At 54.4% G+C, this 23,164-nt stretch overlaps 3 protein-coding genes across 6 annotated transcripts; 2 read left to right on the forward strand and 1 right to left on the reverse strand.

Moving 5' to 3' along the window:
- The first annotated feature begins 2,493 nt into the window (after positions 1-2,493).
- ACHE (acetylcholinesterase (Cartwright blood group)) lies at positions 2,494-8,118 on the forward strand. Of its 3 annotated transcripts, XM_008141431.3 has the most exons (7): positions 2,502-2,543; positions 3,411-3,494; positions 3,646-3,832; positions 4,131-5,240; positions 5,587-6,071; positions 6,781-6,950; positions 7,791-8,118. In XM_008141431.3, the coding sequence occupies exons 2-7, from the start codon at positions 3,433-3,435 to the stop codon at positions 7,910-7,912; spliced, it is 2,136 nt and encodes a 711-aa protein (XP_008139653.2). In that variant the 5' UTR covers positions 2,502-2,543; positions 3,411-3,432; the 3' UTR covers positions 7,913-8,118. The 3 variants fall into 3 exon arrangements, with proteins under 3 accessions (XP_054570855.1, XP_008139653.2, XP_054570854.1); XM_054714880.1 differs by lacking the exons at positions 3,411-3,494; positions 7,791-8,118 and adding an exon at positions 7,061-7,515 and having other exon boundaries at positions 2,494-2,543; XM_054714879.1 differs by lacking the exons at positions 3,411-3,494; positions 3,646-3,832; positions 7,791-8,118 and adding an exon at positions 7,061-7,515 and having other exon boundaries at positions 2,503-2,543.
- Positions 8,119-8,332: 214 nt separating this feature from the next.
- Positions 8,333-9,375, forward strand: UFSP1 (UFM1 specific peptidase 1 (inactive)). Its single transcript, XM_008141712.3, has one exon. It carries the CDS (start codon positions 8,760-8,762, stop codon positions 9,213-9,215), a length of 456 nt encoding a protein of 151 aa, XP_008139934.2. The 5' UTR covers positions 8,333-8,759; the 3' UTR covers positions 9,216-9,375.
- Positions 9,376-9,421: 46 nt separating this feature from the next.
- On the reverse strand, positions 9,422-22,911 carry SRRT (serrate, RNA effector molecule). 2 transcript variants are annotated; one of them, XM_054714881.1, is made up of 20 exons: positions 22,686-22,911; positions 22,244-22,383; positions 16,635-16,763; positions 16,270-16,416; positions 15,833-16,021; positions 13,868-14,037; positions 13,552-13,736; positions 13,236-13,334; positions 13,035-13,152; positions 12,690-12,847; positions 12,257-12,318; positions 12,061-12,139; positions 11,558-11,746; positions 11,107-11,280; positions 10,865-11,018; positions 10,501-10,694; positions 10,239-10,395; positions 9,947-10,036; positions 9,707-9,833; positions 9,422-9,614 (listed from the first exon to the last, which is right to left on the reverse strand). In XM_054714881.1, the coding sequence occupies exons 2-20, from the start codon at positions 22,363-22,365 to the stop codon at positions 9,539-9,541; spliced, it is 2,619 nt and encodes an 872-aa protein (XP_054570856.1). In that variant the 5' UTR covers positions 22,366-22,383; positions 22,686-22,911; the 3' UTR covers positions 9,422-9,538. The 2 variants fall into 2 exon arrangements, with proteins under 2 accessions (XP_054570856.1, XP_028001053.2); XM_028145252.2 differs by having other exon boundaries at positions 9,947-10,048.
- Between the last annotated feature and the right edge of the window lie 253 nt (positions 22,912-23,164).

The following is a 23,164-nucleotide window of genomic DNA, read 5'->3' on the forward strand; positions in this document are numbered from 1 at the left end:
AGATTCTCGAGCATCTTTGGAAACTCCACTTCCCCTTCCCTCTCCCGCTGGCTGACCTTCTACAGTGCCCACCCCGCCCCCACCCCTGGAAGGAATAGTTCTGACTGGCTTCAGAAGGCTCCACAACCTGCCTTGCTCTTACCTCCCACGGATCCCGCACAGATATTGCCTCTCTGATGCCATCCCCCAGCAGGCAGGAACTGCCCTTGTCCTTGCTCTCCACTCCAGCCCCCGCAGACACATCTGGACACCTTTTCTGGCTAAATCCACTTACCATGACCCACATAAACATAGGATCTGTCTCCCTGGGAGACTGCAGCCCACCGTGTGTGTTCTGTCCTTGATTCCAACGGCAGGTCCAGGCTGTGTTCAACACTGACCTCTCTGAAGCAGTCTCTGCTGGGCCAGCTCCTAGGACATGGCCTGTCCTTTCATCTTCTAAATTATCTAAGGTCCACTAGTTCATGATAACCCTGGGCTAGAAGCTGTCCCTCCCTGCCTTCCCTATCTTCCTGGTATAGGCCTAGGGACTCCTGATTAGAGAAGTCAGGTGAGGCGCTCGTGTGGCACAGCCCTTTTTGGAGAGGGACAGGGAGGCAAGCCCCCATCACTGTCAGGACCTTTACAGATCAAAAATCTCCACAGCCTTGGGCCTGGAGCATGCCTCTGCTCGTTCATTAATAGTTGATTTTTATCATTCTAATCATTCATAATTACCAAGCTGAGAAACCTGTCTCAGATCCTTTTCTCCTGCAGCTACACCAACTGTCCATTTTTCTTATCCCCACCCACAGCCCTAATGACAGGGGACATGGTCTAACCTCTAGAGAGCCCTCAACCAGGATGCTGAAGGCCCAATACAGGGAACCTCGGTGTCCTTGCAAGGGATTTGGGGTGACTGAAGAAAGGAGTTCAGAAAGCCAGGCGCGGTGGGAAGAGATGACGAGGGGTTCATCTCCGCATCCCATCCCAGTCTCCGAGGCCCGAGCGGCTGTCTTCCGCGCCACCTGGCGGCCGCCGCCTTTAAGCGGAGAACAGACTAGACTCCACGAGGGTCCCCGGCTTGCGGAAACCGGTTCCCTCGGGGCGCCCAAGCCGGCTGGGGGGCGCCCAGGCTGGAGAACCAGGACCGCGCAGCCCAGGGAAAGGCACGTCTCTGGATTCGGGCGGATCCCACGACACTCGCGAGACCCCGACCCAGTGCATTCGGCCCCTCACCGTGGCCGACGCGGGGCCCGGACGCTGCGGGGTTCCAGGCAGCTGAATGAGCATGCGCGCGCGCCCGCCTGCTCCACGCGGCGCCCCGCACCACCGCGCGCGCGCGCGCACGCACTCCAGGGCGCTCGCCCGCGCCAGCCCGTTCTCAGAGCCACCGGCCGCTCTGGAGCTGGCCGCCCGGAGGGAACAGGGCAACCTCGCGCGACGCAGTCACGCGGGCGCCGCCTCACACATTTCCGCCCTCACCTCGAGCGTGAGACGCCGCCGAGGCCGCGCTTTCCCACGGGTGACCCCCTAGAGGGCGGGACGCGGTGGTCCGTGCGGCTCTGGCCTCTCACAGAGCAGTCTGGGGGCGCCCGGGCCAGGCCGCTCCCACCTGCGCGCTGCGGCAGCCAATGAGAGCCTGGCCCAGTGATGTCATGCCCTTACCCGACCCTGGAGAAGAACGTCCGAGGTCACCCGCCGGGGAACCAGCGCAAACCCACCCAAGGGGTTCCCGAAGTTTCCACGGCGGCGGAGTGCGGCCTCGCACCGCACCCTTGTGCGTGCCACCACTTTGACCTTCCCTCGGCGTCCCCGAGTCACTTCCCCCCTCCTCTCCTTCATGGGGGTCCCCTTCATTTCCACTTGTCATCTGATGTCCACATTTTCATTTCCACAGTTGTGCCCAAGAATGTCCCGTGTCACCTTTTCTCCACCGGGACACCTGGTCCTCTGGGGGGGTCGCCTGGTCCTCTGGGGGGGCCACCTGGTCCTCTGGGGGGGCCACCTGGTCCTCTGAGGGGGTCCTCAGCCACACTTTTACGTGCCGGGCCCCGCAGGCCCTCCCTGCTGCGTCGTGGCCGGGGATGCTAATGTATTCGGTCCCCAGCCCCGAACGAAGCTGTCACCCACCGCGTCCCAGAGTGTCCGTCTGTGAAGGTCTGTCCCTGCGTTTGTCTGTGGCTGTCGCCGCATCAGACCGTCCGTCTGCGCGTGTCCGTCTCGCGGGCTTCTGTTCGTCCGTCCTGGTGGGTGTCGGCTCCACCACTGCCGGGGCTTTTGGTCGTGTCAGTCACCGCGTGTGTGTCCGTCTGTCGGCGGCTGTCCCCGGCGTCCGTCCGGGCCCCAGGGTCTCCGTGCCTCCGCTCCAAGGGAGGGAGAGAGGGGAGGTGGCAGCCCCGGGCGGTGGGGAGTGGCGGGGGCGGAGACAGTGGGCGGGGGCGCGGTGCGGGGCCGGAGGGGGTGTGTGCGGGGGGCCGGAGGCGGCGGCTGTCAGAGTCGGCTCAGCCTGCGCGGGGGAACATCGGCCGCCTCCAGCTCCCGGCCCGGCTCGGCCGCCTCAGGTGAGTCTCCCGCCCCGCTCCGGGCCCTCCCCCGGCCCGTGGCCCCTTCCGCGAGGGGGACGCGGTGCCTTCCCGGAGGGATCCAGGCCCCTGATCCGGACGCCCACGGGCCTGCCCCGAGACGCCCCCCCGCCCGCCCGCCGCCCCACACTCAGCCTTAACTCTGAGCTCGCCGCCGAAGACTTACGGTTGCCGGTGCGGGAGCCGGCACCCCGCAGGGCTGGCCGCTGCCTCAGCTCCCGATTTCCTGTGGGGACCCCCCGAGCGCCCAGTACCCCGTTAGTCCTCAAGTCTGAGGCCACTGGAAGACGCCCCCTGCTTAGGGCGGAACCCAGGCCGCGCAGGTTCCCGGCGTCCGGCTGCCATCCCCCACCCCCACCCCGCCAATCCCGCGACCCCAGCGCCCTTGCGAAGCGCCCAGCGAAGCCCCCTGCCTGGCCCAGGCATCCCCCTCCCACGGGGACTCCGTCTCTATTTTGGGGGAAGGGGAGGCTCAGCGGAAGCCCCGAGTTATAATTAGCCCCACTCGGGTTTCCTAGATAATCTCAGCCCCACCACCCCAGCTCAGGGCGGCGGGGGCTGGGTGAGGGGTGACCGCCGCGAGAAGGGGGAGTTCCGACCCGGGGAATTTTGATCCCTTGGCTGGAGATGCCGGAACCACAGCAGCTGCGGCCCCAAAATAGCGCCCCCGCCCCCTGCAGCCGGGGATCTCCGGAGCATGGAGAACACAGGCGTCCCGGTTCGCCCTTCAGACCCCTCCGCAATGCCCTACAGCCCTCAGACCCCCGCCCCAAGTTTTCTGCTCCTTTACTTGGGGCGGGGAGCGCCGTTATTTTATCGGTCTCTACTGCCCCCCGCTGGCGGCAGTGTGCACAGCATCATCAGACGAATGAGGGACGAGTCCTGGGGTCCAAGGCTGGCGAACCCGTTCGCGGAGGCTAGGCGACAGGGGTGCGCAACTGATGGGCACCCACGGGTACCAACACGCTGTGCCAGACAGTGGATGAGGCGGGCTGGGCGGGGCAGGGTGTGGAGAAGGCAGGATTTGGGGAGCCCCAGGACCTGCGGCTCCCACACCCTGAATGCTCAACCCACCCTCCAGGGCCCCAGCCCTGGCCAACGCAGGAGAAGCTGTGCCTTCACGCCACCGCACGCGCCCCCATTGGCACCTCCCATCATCGAGGGCTCCACCCCTGTCGGGTGGCCTGTACGTGGACTGCAGCCTCTGGTGCGGGTGCCCACAAGGCTCACACTGGGCCCAATCCAGCCCACCCAGCTGGGGGAAGGAGGTGAGGGCGGTGGGTCCTCTGCGGGCCAGGGAGGGTACGCTTGGCAGGTCTCATCTCAGTTCCTTCCATCTGTCTGTCTGGGTGTGAACGGGCCTGATCTCTGTCCCCTCCTGCTTCTCACTGTCTGCCTGTGTCCTTGTCTCTGCTTGTCTGTCTCCTTCCCTCCATTTCTCTCCTCCTCTTTGCCAACCTGCCCCACCTCCTCTGCAGCTTAGCGATAACCCCTGGGCAAGAGTGTTACCTAATCTCCTCCTGGCAGCCTCAGGCCTTCACCCTCTGCCTTTCTTTCTCCTAACAGCCGCCTGCCTGCCTTGGCAGCCATCTGCCTGCCTTGGCAGCCATGAGGCCCCCATGGTGTCCCCTGCATACTCTCTTCCCACCGTTCCCACTTCTCCTCCTCCTCCTCTTCCTCCTGGGAGGAGGGGCAGAGGCTGAGCACCCGGAGGACCCAGAGCTGCTGGTGATGGTGCGTGGGGGCCGGCTTCGGGGCACCCGCCTAATGGCCCCTGGGGGCCCTGTCTCTGCTTTTCTGGGCATCCCCTTCGCAGAGCCACCCGTGGGCCCCCGTCGCTTTCTGCCACCGGAGCCCAAGCAACCCTGGCCGGGGGTGCTAGATGCCACAGCCTTCCGAAGTGTCTGCTACCAATACGTGGACACCTTGTACCCTGGCTTTGTGGGCACCGAGATGTGGAACCCAAACCGTGAGCTGAGTGAGGACTGCCTCTACCTCAACGTGTGGACACCGTACCCTCGGCCTAAGACCCCCACTCCTGTCCTCGTCTGGATCTATGGGGGTGGCTTCTACAGCGGGGCCTCCTCGCTGGATGTGTATGATGGCCGCTTCCTGGCCCAGGCAGAGGGGACCGTGCTGGTATCCATGAACTACCGGGTGGGAGCCTTTGGCTTCCTGGCCCTACCGGGGAGCCGGGAGGCACCAGGCAATGTGGGTCTTCTGGACCAGAGGCTGGCCCTGCGATGGGTGCGGGAGAACGTGGCAGCCTTCGGGGGGGACCCGATGTCAGTGACTCTGTTTGGGGAGAGTGCAGGTGCCGCCTCGGTGGGCATGCACCTGCTGTCGCCTCCCAGCCGGGACCTGTTCCACAGGGCTGTGCTGCAAAGCGGCGCACCCAATGGGCCCTGGGCCACGGTGGGCATGGGAGAGGCCCGCCGCAGGGCCACACTACTGGCTGGACTCGTAGGCTGTCCCCCAGGTGGGGCTGGTAGCAATGACACCGAGCTGGTCGCCTGCCTGCGGACACGGCCAGCTCAGGACCTGGTGGACCACGAGTGGCATGTGCTGCCTCAGGAAAGTGTCTTCCGCTTCTCTTTTGTGCCTGTGGTAGATGGAGACTTCCTCAGTGATACCCCGGAGGCCCTCATCAACACTGGAGATTTCCACGGCCTGCAGGTGACTAGTGGCTGGAGTGGGTAGAGCTGGTTCCTCTATGCCTGTTCTCCCACCTACCCACCTACCCACCCTACCCCTGGGGACCCAGGCATGAGGGCCCCTCAAGACCCACTTCCAAAGGCTTCTCTTCCCTGAGGGTTCAATCCCAGGGTGGCCAGTGGGACAGAGAGGAAAGAAAATGTGGGTATATTTTCTCCTCTCCGTCCCCCGATCTCATACTCTCTTCCTCCGTGGTTCTGGGTCTGTAACTGTCCATCTCTCTGACTCTTTGTCCATCTGTTTCTGTCTGCCTGTCTGTCTGTGTCTGCCTCCACCCCCACCCCATTCCTTCATCCTGTTCCCCCAGGTGCTGGTGGGTGTGGTGAAGGATGAGGGCTCCTATTTTCTGGTTTACGGGGCCCCAGGCTTCAGCAAAGACAACGAGTCTCTCATCAGCCGGGCCCAGTTCCTGGCCGGGGTGCGGGTCGGGGTCCCCCAGGTGAGTGACCTGGCTGCCGAGGCTGTGGTCCTGCATTATACAGACTGGCTGCACCCTGAGGACCCAGCACGCCTGAGGGAGGCCATGAGTGATGTGGTGGGTGACCACAATGTCGTGTGCCCTGTGGTTCAACTGGCTGGGCGACTGGCCGCCCAGGGTGCTCGGGTCTATGCCTACATCTTTGAACATCGCGCATCTACGCTCTCCTGGCCCCCCTGGATGGGGGTGCCCCACGGCTACGAGATCGAGTTCATCTTTGGGCTCCCTCTGGAACCCTCGCTAAACTACACCGTTGAGGAGAGAGCCTTTGCCCAGCGACTGATGAAATACTGGGCCAACTTCGCCCGCACAGGGTTAGCAGTGCCAAAGGGAGGGCGGCCTCCGGGAGCCAGGGAGGCTGGGGGGACAAAGAGAAACGGGGAGGAAGACGAGCAGAGACAGAGAGGAAGGGCCAGAAAGGAAGGGGAAAGTTCACAAAGGAAATGAGACAAAGGGCGGGAGAATGACAAAGGAGAAGGGGAAAGGAAGGAGAAAGTGGGGTGGCAGATCCTGAAGAATCAAGGCAAAGAGATGGACTAGGAGAGACAGAGTTACCATAGCAGTTAGGAGGGTGAACTGTAAAGCTGGATTTTATTATCTGGCATGCACACACTTCACCTGCCTGAAGAAGGGGACAATAAATCCAATGACACATGGGTGTTATCAAAAGTAAATGTGATGTTTGTAGAGATAGGACTGGGCCTGGTTACATAGCAAGAGCTCAACAAATCATCAATTTTTTAAATGAGAGAAACAAAGACAACGATGGGGCAGGAAAACTGGGAAATGGAGAGGAGAGACAGAAAGAGGGCAGGAGGAAGGGGAAGACTCCAGATGATGAGGGACACTGTAGAAGAGAAAGAAGGGTTAGGGCAGCAGTGGGAGGGAAAAGGTGGGGCTCCCCTTGGGGCTAAGAGGGCATGGGGTCTGGAAGCACCTGCCTCCTCCTCCTCTCCATCTCCAGCCCCCAACCTCAGGGTGGGGCAGGCTTGACTGAGGCTGAACCTTCCCTTTCTTACACAGGGACCCCAATGACCCCCGGGACCCTAAAGCCCCGCAGTGGCCACAGTACACGGGGGTGGCGCAGCAGTACGTGAGCCTAAACCTGCGGCCTCTGGAGGTGCGGCGGGGGCTGCGAGCCCAGGCCTGCGCCTTTTGGAATGGCTTCCTACCCAAATTGCTCAGCGCCACCGGTATGTAGGGCCAGTGGGCAGGGGCTGGGCAAAGGGGCAAGAAATGGGGCGTGGAGAAAGAGAGGGGAGGGGAAGTCGGCGGGGTGTAACCCCTCTCTTCTCCCCACCAGCCTCGGAGGCTCCCAGCACCTGCCCAGGCCCCGCCCACGGGGAGGCTGCCCCGAGGCCCAGGCCCGGCCTCCCCCTGCCCCTCCTTCTCCTCTTCCTCCTCCTCTCCCGGCTCCAGCGGCTGTGACCACGGCCTCTTCCCCCTCCGGCCTCTGGGGGCCCCTCTTCTAATGAGTGGTCGGACTGGGGGAGGGCCCCACTCAGGGATCTCCGACCCAGCGCCCCCTCCCCCCTCAAACCAAGAAGCTCAAACTAGACAGGGCATGGGGAGGGTTGACTTACGATCCGTCTCAGGGACTCATACACCTTTGTTGTTTAAATGGAAATGGAAAAGTCCATTTTCTTTTTTTATAAAATTATTCCCTTGGAGCCTGTGACTGGTGTTGGGGGAGAGGGAAGACTCGGGGCTAGATAGCAACTCCCGGTGGGGCTATAACCGTCAACCATTTCTGTCTCTTCTCTTTTCCCCATCAACCCATGGATGCTCCCCGCCCCTGATCCCTTCGGTCCCCTTGTCTTCCGGTCATTTTCTCCCCCCATCTCTTCCCTTCCGCCAATCCTCTGGCCCCACCTCTACCCTCATCCTCCCCGGTCTTTCGTGTTTCTCATATCTACCTGATCCTCTTTCCACCATCCCACGTGCCTCCCCTTGTGTACTCCTGCGCTCACAACCCCCACCCCGACCTTCTCCACGTCCTCCTCCCACCCACTCGCCGGGCGCCCTGGCCGCAGACACGCTGGACGAGGCGGAGCGCCAGTGGAAGGCCGAGTTCCACCGCTGGAGCTCCTACATGGTGCACTGGAAGAACCAGTTTGACCATTACAGCAAGCAGGATCGCTGCTCAGACCTGTGACCCAGGCGGGACCCCCACGTTCTGCCGCCCTACCCGCCCCCTCTTGGTCCCCAAGTTGTAAATACTATTTATCTAAGGGCTGGGATATTACAGAGGAGCCCTAGACCCACCCCAACTTTTCCCCGGAGCTCCTGGTCCTCTGCATGTCTCGGCCGAGCCCCCTACCCCGTGGTGCCTTCGCCCCTCTGGGCTGCCAATAAACTGTTACAGCCAAAGGTGTGTGCGCGACTGGGAGGGGTAGGGCAGAATGCCTAACCAATTGGGCTAAGGGAATGGAGGGGTGGTCGCTGGGACCAACATTCTGGCCCACTCAGAGCTGGGTGGGACACAAGGCGCCACCCCGCAAAGAGAACTCGCGTCTGCGCAGTAAGGAGGGAGGGGCGGGGGGCGGGGCAGCGGTGCATTGTGGGAACCCCACAGTCCACTTGGTCCGCAGGGCCTAGCGGTGCGCCCTCCACTGATTCCTGCTGCCCGGCGTTATTGTTGCCAGAGCCTGCGCGCCCGTCTTGCCCGCAGCTCACTCAAGACCCGGGCCGGGCCGAGAGTAAGTGCTAGATCCTGAATTCTCTTTGGAGTTCGCTCCACGCCGCCAGACGCAACTTGCAATTTCTGCCCTAACTCGGGAACTCTGCTCCTGCCCACCGCTCTGGAGCCACTGAAGGACGTACATCTGGGCCTTGCGCCACCCGGCGGCGGCCCCGCTCGCCTAGCCATCCTCTCGGGCCACTACCTCTACTACCACTATGGCTGCGACGGCCTGGACGACCGGGGCTGGGGCTGCGGATACCGGACTCTGCAGACGCTGTGCTCGTGGCCACACGGCCGGCCCGTGGGTGTTCCCGGATTGATGGACGTGCAGGCCGCATTGGAGGACATGGGTGACAAGCCCCCTGGGTTCCGGGGCTCCAGGGACTGGATTGGCTGTGTAGAGGCCAGCCTCTGCCTCGAGTACTTCAGAGGACCCCAGGGGCGCCTCTGCCACGTTCCCCGTGGAGCTGGGCTTCAGGGGGAGCTGGAGAGACTTCACTCCCACTTCGCAGGGGGCGGAGGGCCTGTAATGGTTGGGGGGGATGCGGATGCCCAGTCTAAGGCCTTGCTGGGAGTCTGTCTGGGGCCAGGCACCAAAGCTTTCGTACTGGTATTGGACCCTCACTGCTGGGGTGCTCCAAAAAACCCCACTGAACTACAGATTGCTGGGTGGGTGGGCTGGCGAGAGGTGAGCACAACATTTGACTCCAACTCCTTCTACAACATGTGTTTGACCAGCTGTAACTCAGAAAAGCAGCTGCCTCCCCAGGACTGAGATGTTCCCAAAACAGGACTTTCTCGGGCCCCACACACTCTCAAGGGCAGAAGCTTAGAGACTGCAGAATTCCAGGCCCCCAGTAAGTCCCAGTAGAGCCTGGAAACTTTGGCATCAATAAAGTGGCAAGGCCCAGCTTAACCATTGCCCCTGCCAATGTTTTTGGGAGGGTTTGGAGAGGTATATAATATACATTTGGTCAGGAATCACTGCGGAAGTGCTTTTATTGGCAGTAGGGCTGGACGTACAAAAATTCTGAGAGCTGGATGGGACAAGGCAGTCACAAGTATAGATGATACTGAGAGTGAGGGAAAGTTGATGGCTCAAAAGAAATCCACATCATCTGGCGCATCCAGGTCACGGTATTCAACAATGGCCCGTGGATCTCCACGGGCCATCCTGTGAGATAAAAAAGAGGTAAAATGGGATGAGAGTTGAGGGTCCAAGTTTGAAGAGGGCAAGAAAACTTGGACATCTTCGCTCATTCTCACCTGTTTCGAGGTTTCCCAGGATAACCTCCCTGGCCTCGGAAGGCATCATAGTTCCCTCGGCCAGCACCATAAGGGGCATGGGGATATGGAGGCCCTCCTGTGGGGACTGCAGGGCGGACAGCACCAGCTATGAAAAAGATCAGTGTTGAGTTGAAAACCTATGCCCTCAATTATAATCTTAGCTGCTTTCTCCCTACCCCTCAAAACCACCAAGCCCTTTCAAGACCTTTCTATACTTACCTCCATACCCCAAAATAGGGGGCCGGGGCTGGCCATAGGGCATCAGGCTCTGGGGAGTCTGGTGTGGGTAGGGGAGTCCTGGAGTCAGGCCTGGGGGGAGTACAACACAGACAGGGACATGAATTACTGGGGACGGAGGTTTGGGGGGAGACAGGACACAACTAGCTGTTAGGAATATGGCCAGAAAGGGTAAGACGGGAACTTTTTCAGAGGACAATAGGATAAAGAACCAGGAGTTCTTGAAGAGTCAAGGGAAAATGAATGTGGCAGACCCTCATGGATCGTATCTTACTCTGGGCAGGGCCAGGTGGCTGAGCTGGCTTGATCTCAGGCAGAGCTGGGCGCTTAGCATCAGTGAGAAAGTTGTTAAAAAATGCTACCTCCTTCTTCACTTCCTCAATTTTCTCCGAATGCTTATTGAAGATATGTTTGCGTACAAACTCAGGTCCCTGGATGCAAAGGAGAGTCAGAACTGAGCAAGCAGTTCCCTAACTCCCCAGACCCCACAATAATTACCCTTCCCTCCCACCTATCCCATAACTAATATCCCAGACCTTGAATTTCTTGCCACTGAGAGGGCATAGCCACTTATCCTTGCCCAGTTCCTGGGTGTTAGAGGTGACAAATTTTTCCACTTCCTGCTCAGGATCTTTGCGACCCATCTTCTGGGCCTCTTCCTCTGAAAGCGATTCTCGCACACTCAGCAGTGGAGTCAGCTTCTCCTCAAATGTCTTCTGCCACTCTAGAACTGTGGTTTGGGAACAGGCAGACAGCAGGTTGGAGAAGGAAGTCAGAGCAAGGAATAAGCAAGGAGGGGATTAGAGGAGAAGGTGACAGAGCACTGCTCCAGAGCAGAACTAAAACCAGAGGCAGCTAGGGAGAAAGGGGGATTAAAGGAGACTCGGGCGGGGAGCTCACCTTCTCCATGACTGATGCGGTTGGGTGGCATAGGTCCCCGAACATGGATAATGCCACAACGGTTGGGCATTTCATCCTCATTGGGGTACTCGCATGTGTTATAATAATCCAGGGAATGCACAATACGCAAATAGAGGAGTAGTTTGTCCAAAACCTAAGAGGAATGAAAAGCCATGAGTTCACCACACTCACCCTATATCACCCCAAGCCAAGTTCTCATCCCACTCTGTTCTCACTGGCACCTTGATCAGCTTCTCATCTCGTTCCACGTTGATCTCCGCTGGGTTTCCTTCCTTAGGAGGCTCCTCAGGGGGGGCCCCGCCACTACTCCCCAGCAGCTCTTCCTCCTCAGCACTTACTTCCTCAATCAGGTAGTCCGTGATATTCTTCAAGATTGGGTTCTGAGAGGGCAGGCTCTAGTTGGGAGGGAGGAGAAAAGCAAGTGAGGCAGAGGAAGTCCCTTAGGGCAGGTAGCCTAGGAACCTAATTTGAAAGGCAGGTGAGGCTGAAAGAATTCAAGGCTCACTTGGCCTGTTACCGCTGCCTCAGGATTTGTCTTCATGTTTGTATTTGTTCTACAAATTAGCCCACAAATAATCACTAACACCAATCTGTTCTGCTGGAAGACCAGAGATGCCCACAGATGAGGGGGTATTGGCTGCTTTTGAAAAAGTTCTATGGAGAGTCACTGACTGTTGGCAGAGGAGGTGTCCCAGGCTCAGAGGCCCAGAGCTGGGTCCTGTCGTCCAAAGTGTGGATCAGCTTGGCTGCCAGCTTGATGTCATTGCGCACTATCTGCTTGTGTTGAGTAATGCCATTGATATTGCGGACACGACGGGTCAGGTCTCTGTTCACGCCGGGACTCAGCTCACACTCCCGGAGCTGGGAAAAACAGAAAGCTTACCAACACTTGCCCAAGAAGCAGCAACTCAAAAAACTGGCCCTACTGAGAGCACCAGTGATTAGACTGTGAGTTCCCTGAAGACAGGGATCAGGTGTGTTAACCAAAACAGTCCCACATCCTAGCCCAGAGACAAAAGTACACAATTAATGTGAGCAGACTAAATAGATGAAATAGGGGGCAGAATGAAAGAATAGAGGGCAGATAGAAAGCAATCAATGAACTAAGCATTCGGAGGTGTGCAGCATAGAGAGCCGCACTTCTTCCTCAAAACAGTCCTGCTCCCAGTACTCACTCGGATATTCTGCAGATTCCAACAGATCTCTTTGATGTTAACACTGCGGTCAAATGTCACCCAGCCACGACGGAAAAATCTAAACAAGAACAAAGATGTCAACATAATCCTGGGGTGAAGGTGATGTTGGCCATTAACCTTCCCCCTGCACCTTTTCTCCAAGGTATCCAGGGTCACACTTCTCTCCATCCCTCACCTCCTCTCAGGCTGGGGCTCTGATAATGCCACACGCATAAAGCCCGGATATCTTTTACAAAGCTGGAAAAGCAGAGGAACAGAAACCCCTTTAGTAATTTAAGGATTCACATTCCTTCAATCCCCCCTATCCTCAGGACCCTAGGGAACTGCCTTTTGTCTTTACTCGGACAAGGGAAAAACAACAAAGAGCTTCAGAGTAACAGCACTTAAAGGCAAATGGTGCAACCAGGACCAGCCCTGGAAAGGCATGGGCCGATGGGAAAGGAGTCTCCCCATTAGAGAAATAGGGATGTATATCAGAAGCAGTGTCAGATTATCTTCTCCCCACCTAGTGTACCCCCCTTGCCTCCCAAATTCTTCCCCCACCCAACCCCGGGCAAAATATGAAGGTTGGGTGTGGTCCCTGCCCCCAATGCATTTTCCCCACTCACAGAAATGATCTCAGCCCGGGAAATGTTAGGTGCGATGTTGCGCATAAAGAGAGAGCAAGTCTTATGCAGAGGCCGGGGTTTACATTCCACCCCAGGAGCATCCTTGGGCTTCTCCCTTTCTTCTTCCTTGGGCTTCTCCTTTTCCTTGAGTGCTTCTTCTATGCAGGAAATAGTGGGAGTTGGTGAGTTTATTGTTGATTTTGGAGGAGATGGAAAAGCTGTCAAACTCCCATCCCACCTCCCCCACGCCCTTCTCTCCCAAAAAGCCACCCTCCCATCAATTTCACCAACTTCTCACCTCCCCCACCATTCACAGGAAGAGAATGGACAGAAAATAAAACCTACCAGCCTCCTCCTTCTCCTCCTCAGCTTGGCCACTCTCTGACTCCGACTCCGACTCTGACACACTGCCTTCGTCAAAGCTGTCATCACCACTGTGCTTCCTATTCCGCTTCTTGCTGCTCTGTGGGAGCCACAGCAAGAGGAGATGAGCCAGACAACCAGGACCCCAGTCCTGACACTGACCACATGCAAGAGATCCTCTACCTTTTTGGCTTCTTTTTCAGAATCTTCTTTCTTCTCTTCCTTGTCCCCATCACCCTCAGATTTCTTAGTTTTGTCATCACTACAACTGCCATTTTCAACCTACAGGTAGAGACAGTCACTGGAATGTCCATTTCCCCAACAACCTTTATCAAAGGACCCCTCCCACCCTCAACAACTGAGCCTAGAAGTTCACCTCTCCCCACCCCACCCCCAATACACAGCCCTCTAGCTCCAGTGGACCCCAGCACGACTGAAACAGTTCCGTTCTCTTCCCCTGGCACTCACAGGCAGCACCCAGAGGCCCCAGCACTCAGACCTGTTTGCCATCTTCTTTCTTGTCTTCCTTCTCATTGGCCTTGCGCTCTCCATCCACCAGACCTGGTCCAGCCCGCCCTTCCTCTTTCTTGCTGGGCTCCCCAGGCTTTCCTGCCTGTTCCTCCTCCTCCTCCTGCTCCAGGATGCGTAGATCATTCTCTGTACCTCCTTCCATCTTAATCACAGCTACCAACAAAGGGAACAGAAATCACAATCCAATGGTCCTAGCTTTCAGCCTCTGGCTTTGTCAACCTGCTTCTATTTCCCAACCAAGACCTTGGTCACCAGACATCCACTGCCGGAACCAGCCCACACACCTGCATCCAGCATCTTGACAATGGCATCAGCCTTGTCTATGTCCAAGAGAAGATTATCAAACCAGCCACTCTCCATGAGGGACAGGAATACCCTCAGTCGGTTTTGCAGGGCCCCTCGGGCCTCCTGCCGACGCTTCCCCACCTCATCTGGGTGGTACTTAGACCGAAACCTATGAAGGAAGTGGGGAGGGAAGAGACAAAATAGTCACTGGAGGCCAGGGCCAGGACATGGGGAGGGGCCCACGAAAATCAGAACTTTGCCCCCATACCCATAAAAGATCATAAAAGCAGAGATTGGGGAGAGGGGTATAATAAAAACACCCAATACCCCAAAGAAACCAGAGGTTATTTTCTGAGAAGATTTGGGGGAGAGCCAGAAACTAAGAGCTCTAGATTTGGGAAGAATAATGATTATAGGGGGCTGGGGTTAGAGAGGCAGATCGATTGCCTTAAGTCTCTGGGAGACACTAACTTAAAAAGTGTAGTTTCCCAAAGCTTCTGAGAGGAAGGCTAAGGAAATAGGCCCCAAAGAACCTCCCTCTCCTTGCCAACCCCAAACTAGAGTCATTAAGAGGACTGCTCCCACCAACTCCCTTCATCCCTAGGTGGAAGATAGGGGGAAACCTGAAATTTACCAGATAGGAAAAGCCAAAAAAGGCAGGATACCCTTATTATTCCCCCCTTGGGAAGATAAGCAGATGGTGAAGGTACAGGGAAAGACCAAAGGGAAAAACTGAAGTGCCCTTTTAACCTCAGGTACTGCCCACAGGGAGAGCGAGAAAAGAAGGGTAGAGGGTTAGGGTAGAGCATGAATACATATAAAATAAGACTTTGGGGTAAAAAACAGGAAATGAAGTATGAGAAAAAGAAGAAAGTCCCAGATATCAAAAACAAAGGGAAAAACTGAAGATCAGACAGAGAAACCGGGGAGGGGGCGGGGGGGGGGGGCGCAGGTGTGTTAGGCTGGGAGCAAGAACAGAGACAGGGAGAGAAAAGTACATGAGAATGAGACAGAGAAAGAAGAGGACAGTGAGTGAAAGACATAACAGAACCACAAGTTGAGCATAAGAGGAAAGAAAAGCTGCAGGCATCACCTCCAGGATCTTTACCTTGGCCGCTTGGTCAAACAGAGCTCAAGATTTAACTAGCGCGCCCAGGGCCCATGCTGCAGGTGGGCCACCGGCTGGCTCCTGGCTGGGGTGTCCCGGCCCGGATGCCGCACCCCCGCGGGACTCCGCGGTGGGGGCCCTGTCTGACTAACTGCCTGAGCAATCACATTCAGCTAAACTGCTGCATTGTGCACAGCAGTGCCCTGCCTGTCTGCCTGGCCGGGGCAGTGCGGCTCAGCCCAGGGGCTCATGTATGGGCTGGGTATGGTGGGGGTGGAGGTGGGTTTGCTCCGAGCTCCGTCGTTGAGCGGGTGTAGTTCCCAGTTCTGGCTCTTTTCAAGGAGGAGGAGCAGAAAGAGGATGAGGAGGAGGAGGAGCAGGAAGGGGGGAAAAGATGGTTGATTAAAATTAAAACATCCACAAAAAGAAAAAAATTAAAATTCTTTTCTGTCAAATGACCCTGAGATCTTTGCTTTTCTTGTCTGGATTCACTCGTTGCTTTTAGGAGGACACCACAGCCACACAGGGTCCCGGCGATCAGGAATGACAATGACCCAAATCCAGCAAGTGGGGAAGCAGTCTGTCTGCTGCCCCAAGGGAATAGGTGGCTCTGCAGCTGCCTGGAGGTGTCCCACTGACTGAGGACAGTGGGGAAGGGAGATGGATAGGGGGCTGTGGCAGACACTGAAGTGAGGAGAACCCATCAGCCAATGCTGTTGTAATTCCCATCCCCCCACCCCACCCCCAGGAAGTTCTGGATTGGGGAAAATGGGAAAAGGACAGGGCTGCAAGCTCCACTGGCAGGGCCAGGGAAAACATGCCAGGGAAAAGACCACAAGAAAGTGGGGGCACTCACCATTCCTCATCCTTATGAGCCAGGAAGAAATCCTGCATCTGCTGCCTCCGAAAATCCAGCTTGTAGTCATTATAGCGCTTAACTGCCTCTGTTTCATCCACAGAGTCATCCAACGATAGGAGAAACTCCTTGAAGGATTTCATCACCGGTGGTGGCACACCCAAGTCAATCTCTGCAATGCTACCCAGCCTGGAGGGTGGGGAGATGGTCAGGAAGTCTTGGTTTTAGGGGAAAAGGTGGGAGGCTGGAGAGGCCAAGGTAGCCAGCTGCCCCCCTTCCTTTGCCCATATGGACCTCACCCCAGCACCAACTGCTACTACCCCCACAGGCACTCTGTGTATCTAACCCACTTTCTAACACAGTCTTCAGCAACCCAAATCATTCCCCAAGCCCAACAATTCCCTTCTCCCAAGAACCCTAGAACCGCAGGTCTTTACCTGGCCTGGATAGGCAGAACATGATGCTGCATGATGTGGACATCTGGATGGCCCCAGGGCTGAGGGGGGCCATAAGTTGGGCCCCCACCACCCCCAGCATAGGGCATCTCATAGCCACTGTGGTATGGGTCAGAGCTGTGCTCATCCCTGAGGGTGGGGGACACAAAAGTCAGACAGAGGAGAAAATCATCTCTCCGGAACATAAAGGAGGATGGGACAGAGGGAGAGACATGGAATGTGGTCTCTCACCCAAGGGTTTAAAAGGGACAAAAAAAAAAAAAAAGGGTTTATAAGAAGTTTGAGAAAAGGAAATGACAAAATTCTCAGCAGAAGTGAGGAAAGATAGAGAAACTGTGCCATCTCACCAGTCTCGCCTCATGCGCTTCTGTGGGGGGCTGAGCTCATGGCGGGGAGGAGAGAAGCGTTCTCGCCGATTCCTGTCATAGTCACGATATTCACCCCGACTGCGGCGTTCCCGGCCACGGTCCCACTCTCTGGAGATAAGAACAAGTAACAGTAAGTAAGACACAGTTGGAGATCCCGAGGTCACACTCCTGAACAGGCCATTCCAATCCTGAGACACCAGACTAAAAGCCAAAAATTATAAAACTACTTTCTAAACAGAAAAAGTCTCTTGCCTACTTCCATCACTTCAGCCATTACCCACAAACTAATGGCTCTCAATTCTCTTTCTTCCAGCCTGGCCTTCTTCCTGAATGGCCAAACCAATATTAATAATCCCCTACTAGATGGCCATTGTCACCTTAAACTCAACATGTCAGAATTCAGCCTATTATTTCCACCATTATAGGACCAAACTTATTTCCCTCCTCCCTCCTCCTGTTTCCCATGCTCGGCATTATCAATATACTAGAGGCCCAATGCACGAAATTCATGCACTGCGGGGGGGGGGGGGGGGGTCCCTTAGCCCAGCCTGCATCCTCTTGCAATCCAGGAGCACTTGGGGGATGTCTGACTGACAGCTTAGGCTGGCTCCCCAGGGGGAATGGGCATAAGCCGTCAGTCGGACTCCTTAGCACTGCCACAGAGGTGGGAGAGGCTCCCGCCACTGCCGCTGCACTTGCCAGCCGTGAGCCCGGCTTCTGGCTGAGCAGCGCTGCCCCTGTGGGAGCACACTGACCACCAGGGAGCAGCTCCTGCATTGAGCATCTGCCCCCTGGTGGTCAGTGTACGCCATAGCAACCAGTCATTCCACCGTTCGGTCGATTGGCATGTTAGCCTTTTATTACATAGGATTACTATGTATCAGTTATCAAGTATCAACCTCCCCATGACTTTATTGGTTTGTTAATCCTATGCCTCAAAGCCTATCAAAGCTACCCTCTTCCTTGTCATCCCCTAGGTCATTTCCCTTCTGAGTGCAGCATGGGTTCTGCTTACCTGCCTTGGTCTCTCCCCACTTCTCTACAGTCAGTGATCTTTCTCAAACATAAATCTGATCATGCCATGCCCTTGCTTAAATGCCAGTATATAACACTGTTCAAAACTTTGGTTCCTGGCTGTCATCCTAGACTCTCCACCAGTCACTAGTACCCCATCCCCATCACAACAAAATGTCCTTTGCTTTAACCCAGGTTTTTCAAACTTCTTGGTCTTAGGACACCCTTACACTCTTAAAAATTATTGAATATCAAAGAATTTTTGCTTATGTGGATTATATCTATCAATACTTACTGTATTCAAAATAAGAACAGAAAAATACCTATTTAATTTGAAGTTGTGTATAAACATAAATTACAGATTTTTATTAAACTAGAGGCCTGGTGCACGAGATTCATGCACTGGGGGGAGGTGGGGGTCGCTCAGCCTGGCCTGTGCCCTCTCGCAGTCCAGGACCCCTCAGCGGACATCCCTCTTGCAGTCCAGAGCTCTCACAGTCCAGAACCCCTTGCTCCTTACTATCCGCCTGCCGCAGCAGTGCACTGCGCTCGCCAGCCTTGAGCCCGACTTCTGGCTGATTGGCGCTCCCCCTGTGGGAGTGCACTGACCACCAGGGGGCAGCTCCTGCACTGAGTGTCTGCCCCCTGGTGGTCAGTGCACATCATAGCGACTGGTAGTTCTGCCGTCAATTTGCATATTATGCTTTTATTAAATAGGACTAGAGGCCTGGTGCATGAAATTCATGCATGGGGTTGTGTCCCTCAGCCCAGCCTGCACCCTCTCCAATCTGGGACCCCTCAGGGGGTGTCTGACTGCCGGTTTAGGCCTGGTCCCTATGGGATCAGGCCTAAACCAGCAGTCAGACATCCCTCTCACAATCCAGGACTGCTGGCTCCTAACCGCTTGCCTGCCTGCCAACCATTTTCACCCCCTAACCACTCCCCTGCCAGCCTGATCAATGCCTAATTGCTCCCCTGCCAGCCCAATCACCCCCAACTGCCCTCTGCTGATGGCCTGGTAACCCCCAACTGCCCTCCCCTGCCAGCCCAGTCGCCCCTAACTGCCCTCCCCTGCAGGCCTGGTCACCACCAACTGCCCTCCCCTGCTGGCCCAGTCACCCCTAACTGCCCTCCCCTGCTGGCCTGATCACCCACAACTACCCTCCCCTGCTGGCCATCTTGTGGCGGCCATCTTTGACCACCTGGGGGCAGCCATCTTGTGCAAGGGTGTGAGGGTCAATTTGCATATTACCCTTTTATTAGTATAGATGGCTATTTTACAAAAAAAATATCGGTGAGAAAAGTATCATAGTTTTTACATTTATAAATCTTTTCAAGGCCTGCTTTAACAGAGACAGCTAGATTCTCATATTTGCTTCTATATTTAATCTTTTGTGATATGTTGTTTGCTTGAAAAATATGAAGAAACCCTGGTCAGGTGGCTCAGCTAAGGAATATCGTTCCCATATGCCAAATGGCTGTGGATTCGATCCCCAGTCAGGGTATATATGGCAGGCAACTGATCCATATTTCTCTCTCATTTCCTCTCCCCCTCTTTTAAAAAAAAAAATCAATAAAAACATAATTTTTTTAAAAAAAAGAAAAGGGAATAGTTTAATAGCCTTTTCAGATAACTGGGAATATTATTTGGTTCCACTCAAAACTTGACAAGAGGCTGAAACCGGTTTGGCTCAGTGGATAGAGCATCAGCCTGCAGACTCAAGGGTCCCAGGTTCGATTCCGGTCAAGGGCACATACCTTGGTTGCGGGCACATCCCCAGTAGGGAGTGTGCAGGAGGCAGCTGATTGATGTTTCTCTCTCATCGATGTTTCTAACTATCCCTTTCCCTTCCTCTCTGTAAAAAATCAATAAAATATATTAAAAAAAAAAAAAAAAAAAAACTTGACAAGAGGTAGTTTGCTACATTAAAATCCATTTTTCTACCTTGATCTTTAAATGGATCTTGACACATCTCCTTAGGTAATATCAAAATATTAATTCATTAGTATCACTACCTATCTCCTCAGAAAACACTTTAAATAGTGGGAAGCTGTCAAGTTCACATGGGTAGATACAAGTTTTCCAAAACTTCAGTTTTCACTAGAAAGTTCCACTTCCTCATTGTCAACAAAAGTGACAATTTTCCTTGAAGTAACACATTCTCTTTGTTTTCAATAAAACTTCTGCCAAACACCTAACTATGATAACCAATTTTGACACTCTTTCATTCAGATTTTTCTTAAATATATTTTTATTGACTTCAGAGAGGAAGGGAGAGGAAGAGAGAGAGAAACATCAATGATGAGAGAGAATCATTGACCGGCTGCCTCCTGCACACCCCCTACTGGGGATTAAGCCTGCAACCCACACATGTGCCCTGACCGGGAATCAAACTGGAATCTCCTGGTTCATAGGTTGATGCTCAACCACTGAGCCACACCGACTGGGCTCATTCAGATTTAAAAAAAAAAAACACTAAAAAACAAAACAAAAACAAGCCCTACCCCATTTGGTTCAGCGGACAGAGCTTCGGCCTGTGGACTGAAGGGTCCCAGGTTCGATTCCAGTCAAGGGCACATGCCTAGGTTATGGATTCAATCCCTGGTTGGGGGCGTGCAGGAGGCAGCCAAACAATGATTCTCATTATTGATGTTTCTCTCTCTCTCTCCCTCTCTCTTCCTCTCTGAAATAAATACCTATTTAAAAAAAAAACAAAACAGCCAAAACCGGTTTGGCTCAGTGGATAGAGCGTCGGCCTGCGGACTGAAAGGTCCCAGGTTCGATTCCGGTCAAGGGCATGTACCTTGGTTGCGGGCACGTCCCCAGTGGCGGGTGTGCAGGAGGCAGCTGATCGATGTTTCTCTCTCATCGATGTTTCTAACTCTCTATCTCTCTCTCTTCCTCTCTGTAAAAAATCAATAAAGTATATTTTTAAAAAATAAAATAATAATAATAATAAAAAAACCTGTTATTCTGTTATTCAGCTCAGTTTAATCCTACAATGCTTTTCCTCAAGATAACCACTTTACTCCTATATGCATACTTCCCATTAGTCATGAGTATTAAAAAATGTATATGCAAGAATCCAATTTAATAAAAGTTTAAGGACATTAAGTGAAACTGGTTTGGTTTGTTTGTTTGTTTGTTTTTATGTTTGGTGCCATTGCCTTGATTTGTGCTAAGGCACCAGCAGTTTTACCTACCATTGCTACAGCACCAACAGTGCAAATGTCAATACAGTGAAAACGACAATACTTACTTAGTATTACGGTACTATAAAAATAGTTGTATTTAATCTCACACACACCCTACGGTCTGTGGACCACATTTTGAGAACCACGACTCTAAAAAAATATCTGCTTTTTTCTGCACCCATTATATCCACAACTCAAAGCTGTTCACACCACATATGTCTGGGGAATTCCCACTCATCTTCCCAAGTCTTGCTATAAGCATTACTTTCCTGTAGCTCTCCCCAGTGCACCACCTCCACCACTGTTCCCCTCCCTTAAAAGATGTTTCTTCAACGGTTGCCATCTTTATGATGATTTCTCATACATACTCATTTGTAGCATACACCCCAGAACATTTTGCCCCCCAAGACTAAGTTTCTTAAGAGCAATAAAGGTCAGTATGGCTCTGCAGTTGAGCATTGACCCAGGAACCAAGAAGACACCGGGTTGGATCCCCAGTAAGGGTGTGTGCAGGAGGCAGCCATGACGTTCCTTCTCATAAATGTTCCTATCTTTCTATCCCTCTCCCTTCCTCTCTCTCTAAAAAATCAACCTTTTAAAAACCGTATTTAAAATAAATAAAAAACTACATCTTATTCATCTTCAAAATCCAGAACACCTTTCCTCTTTCTTAGAAAATACCAAAGAAAACGAAGTGTCAGAGTCTCTACAGTGAAGAGATACACTCTGCCTTACGGACTGAATGATTTATCACAGTAAGTCAGCAAAAACTATTTTTTCTGGTAATGTTTCCAAATGGAGCCACTGCCATCAGCTGATTAGATATTGGTGACACCTCTTCTATTAAAAAACAAATCTTCCACAGTTTCTCTTAATCTTGATTTTGTTTTTGAAATCACATCACATGTTTCTTAATGAAAGCACCCCAACTATAATTGACTCAAGAATATCCCAGAGAGCTAATCACTCTCGAATCAGACCTAATCCCATCACAGCTGAACTCAACCATCACTGTCCAAAGATCTTTCTGATTTTAGGCAAGACAACCACAAGAAATTTAATCATATTCTGCCAGGGAACTGGTCTGACAACCTCTCCACTCAAATCAATTCTATACTACTTTGTGTGAATCAACCTTTTTGAAGTACATTTATAAATATTGCTTTTCCATACTCAAACTCTCTTAGTTCTATTGCTTTGCTCTTCTGGATATTTCAATCATCTTTGGCCAATAGCAAATGGGTTTAACGAACCACATGAAACAATCAAGTATGAACGATTTCATAGATTGCCCTTATAAAATTAAAAAGGAAATGCAATGAGGGTGGAGTGCAACAGAATGAGACGGAGGAGGACAAAACTGAGGAAAAGTGTCTTACCGGTCATTCCAATCGTCCCCTCGACGTCTCTCATCTCTTTCCCGTGAACGGTCATAGTCGCTGCGCTCTCTCCTAAACTTGTCCCTGCGTCTTCGATCGTACTCGTCATCACTGTCACCCATGGCGCGGTCTAAGGAGGCCTGGGGCCCAGAGAGGGGTGCTCAGGGTGTTGGACAATGACGAGAAGAGGAAAAGTTCGCCCCTCTGGAGCGGCACACCCGCCTCTCCCCGCAAATGCCAGCCTTCCGCGGTCCCCGCCATCCTGTCTTCTTCCCCGGCGGGTGGACCGCCCCCCCCCCGACCCCCCGCCGCCGGGATTTCCCGCCCATCCCCATCGGCTCCGGGCGCCTGTCCCTCCCTCCGGCCTCAGCCCCGGCTCCCAGGCCCCTCCCATCCCCCCACCTGGGAGGGTCGCGACCGTTAGTCTCGCACTCCGACGTACTGGTTCTCTGGGAGACCTGGGCCCGCCCCTTGCCTCGGGCGCGCGGTGAGGACCGGGAAGAGGGTGAGAGGGAGATACGGGCTCTCAGCTACGGGGCCGAGGAGACGCGATGAGAGCGGGGCAGTCGAAGATGAGCGGTCGGCGCGCGCCGCTCGCGCAGCGCCTGCGTCACTCGCGGAACTGCACCTCGAACTACAAACTACTACCTGAGCGGCCCTAACTGGAACTAAACCAAAGAGGGAAAGGCCAGGAGCACAGGGGGATGATGGGAAAATACGGGAAACTCGGAAAGCTCGCGATATTTCTGGGGCGAGATCTGCGCGACTGTGAGGAACTACGGAGGGTGGGCTGGGCCAAGCGTAGCCTGGGGAGGGCGGTAGAGTCCTTTGGGCGTGAAGGAGCGCTTCCTTAGGCCGAGGTCGAAGGTCGCACTCACCCGGAAGTGTCTGGTTGTGGACCGTAGGCATTAGCCGCCTCCA

Source organism: Eptesicus fuscus, chromosome 4 (genome assembly GCF_027574615.1).
Source record: "Eptesicus fuscus isolate TK198812 chromosome 4, DD_ASM_mEF_20220401, whole genome shotgun sequence".
Taxonomy (NCBI): Eukaryota; Metazoa; Chordata; class Mammalia; order Chiroptera; family Vespertilionidae; genus Eptesicus; species Eptesicus fuscus.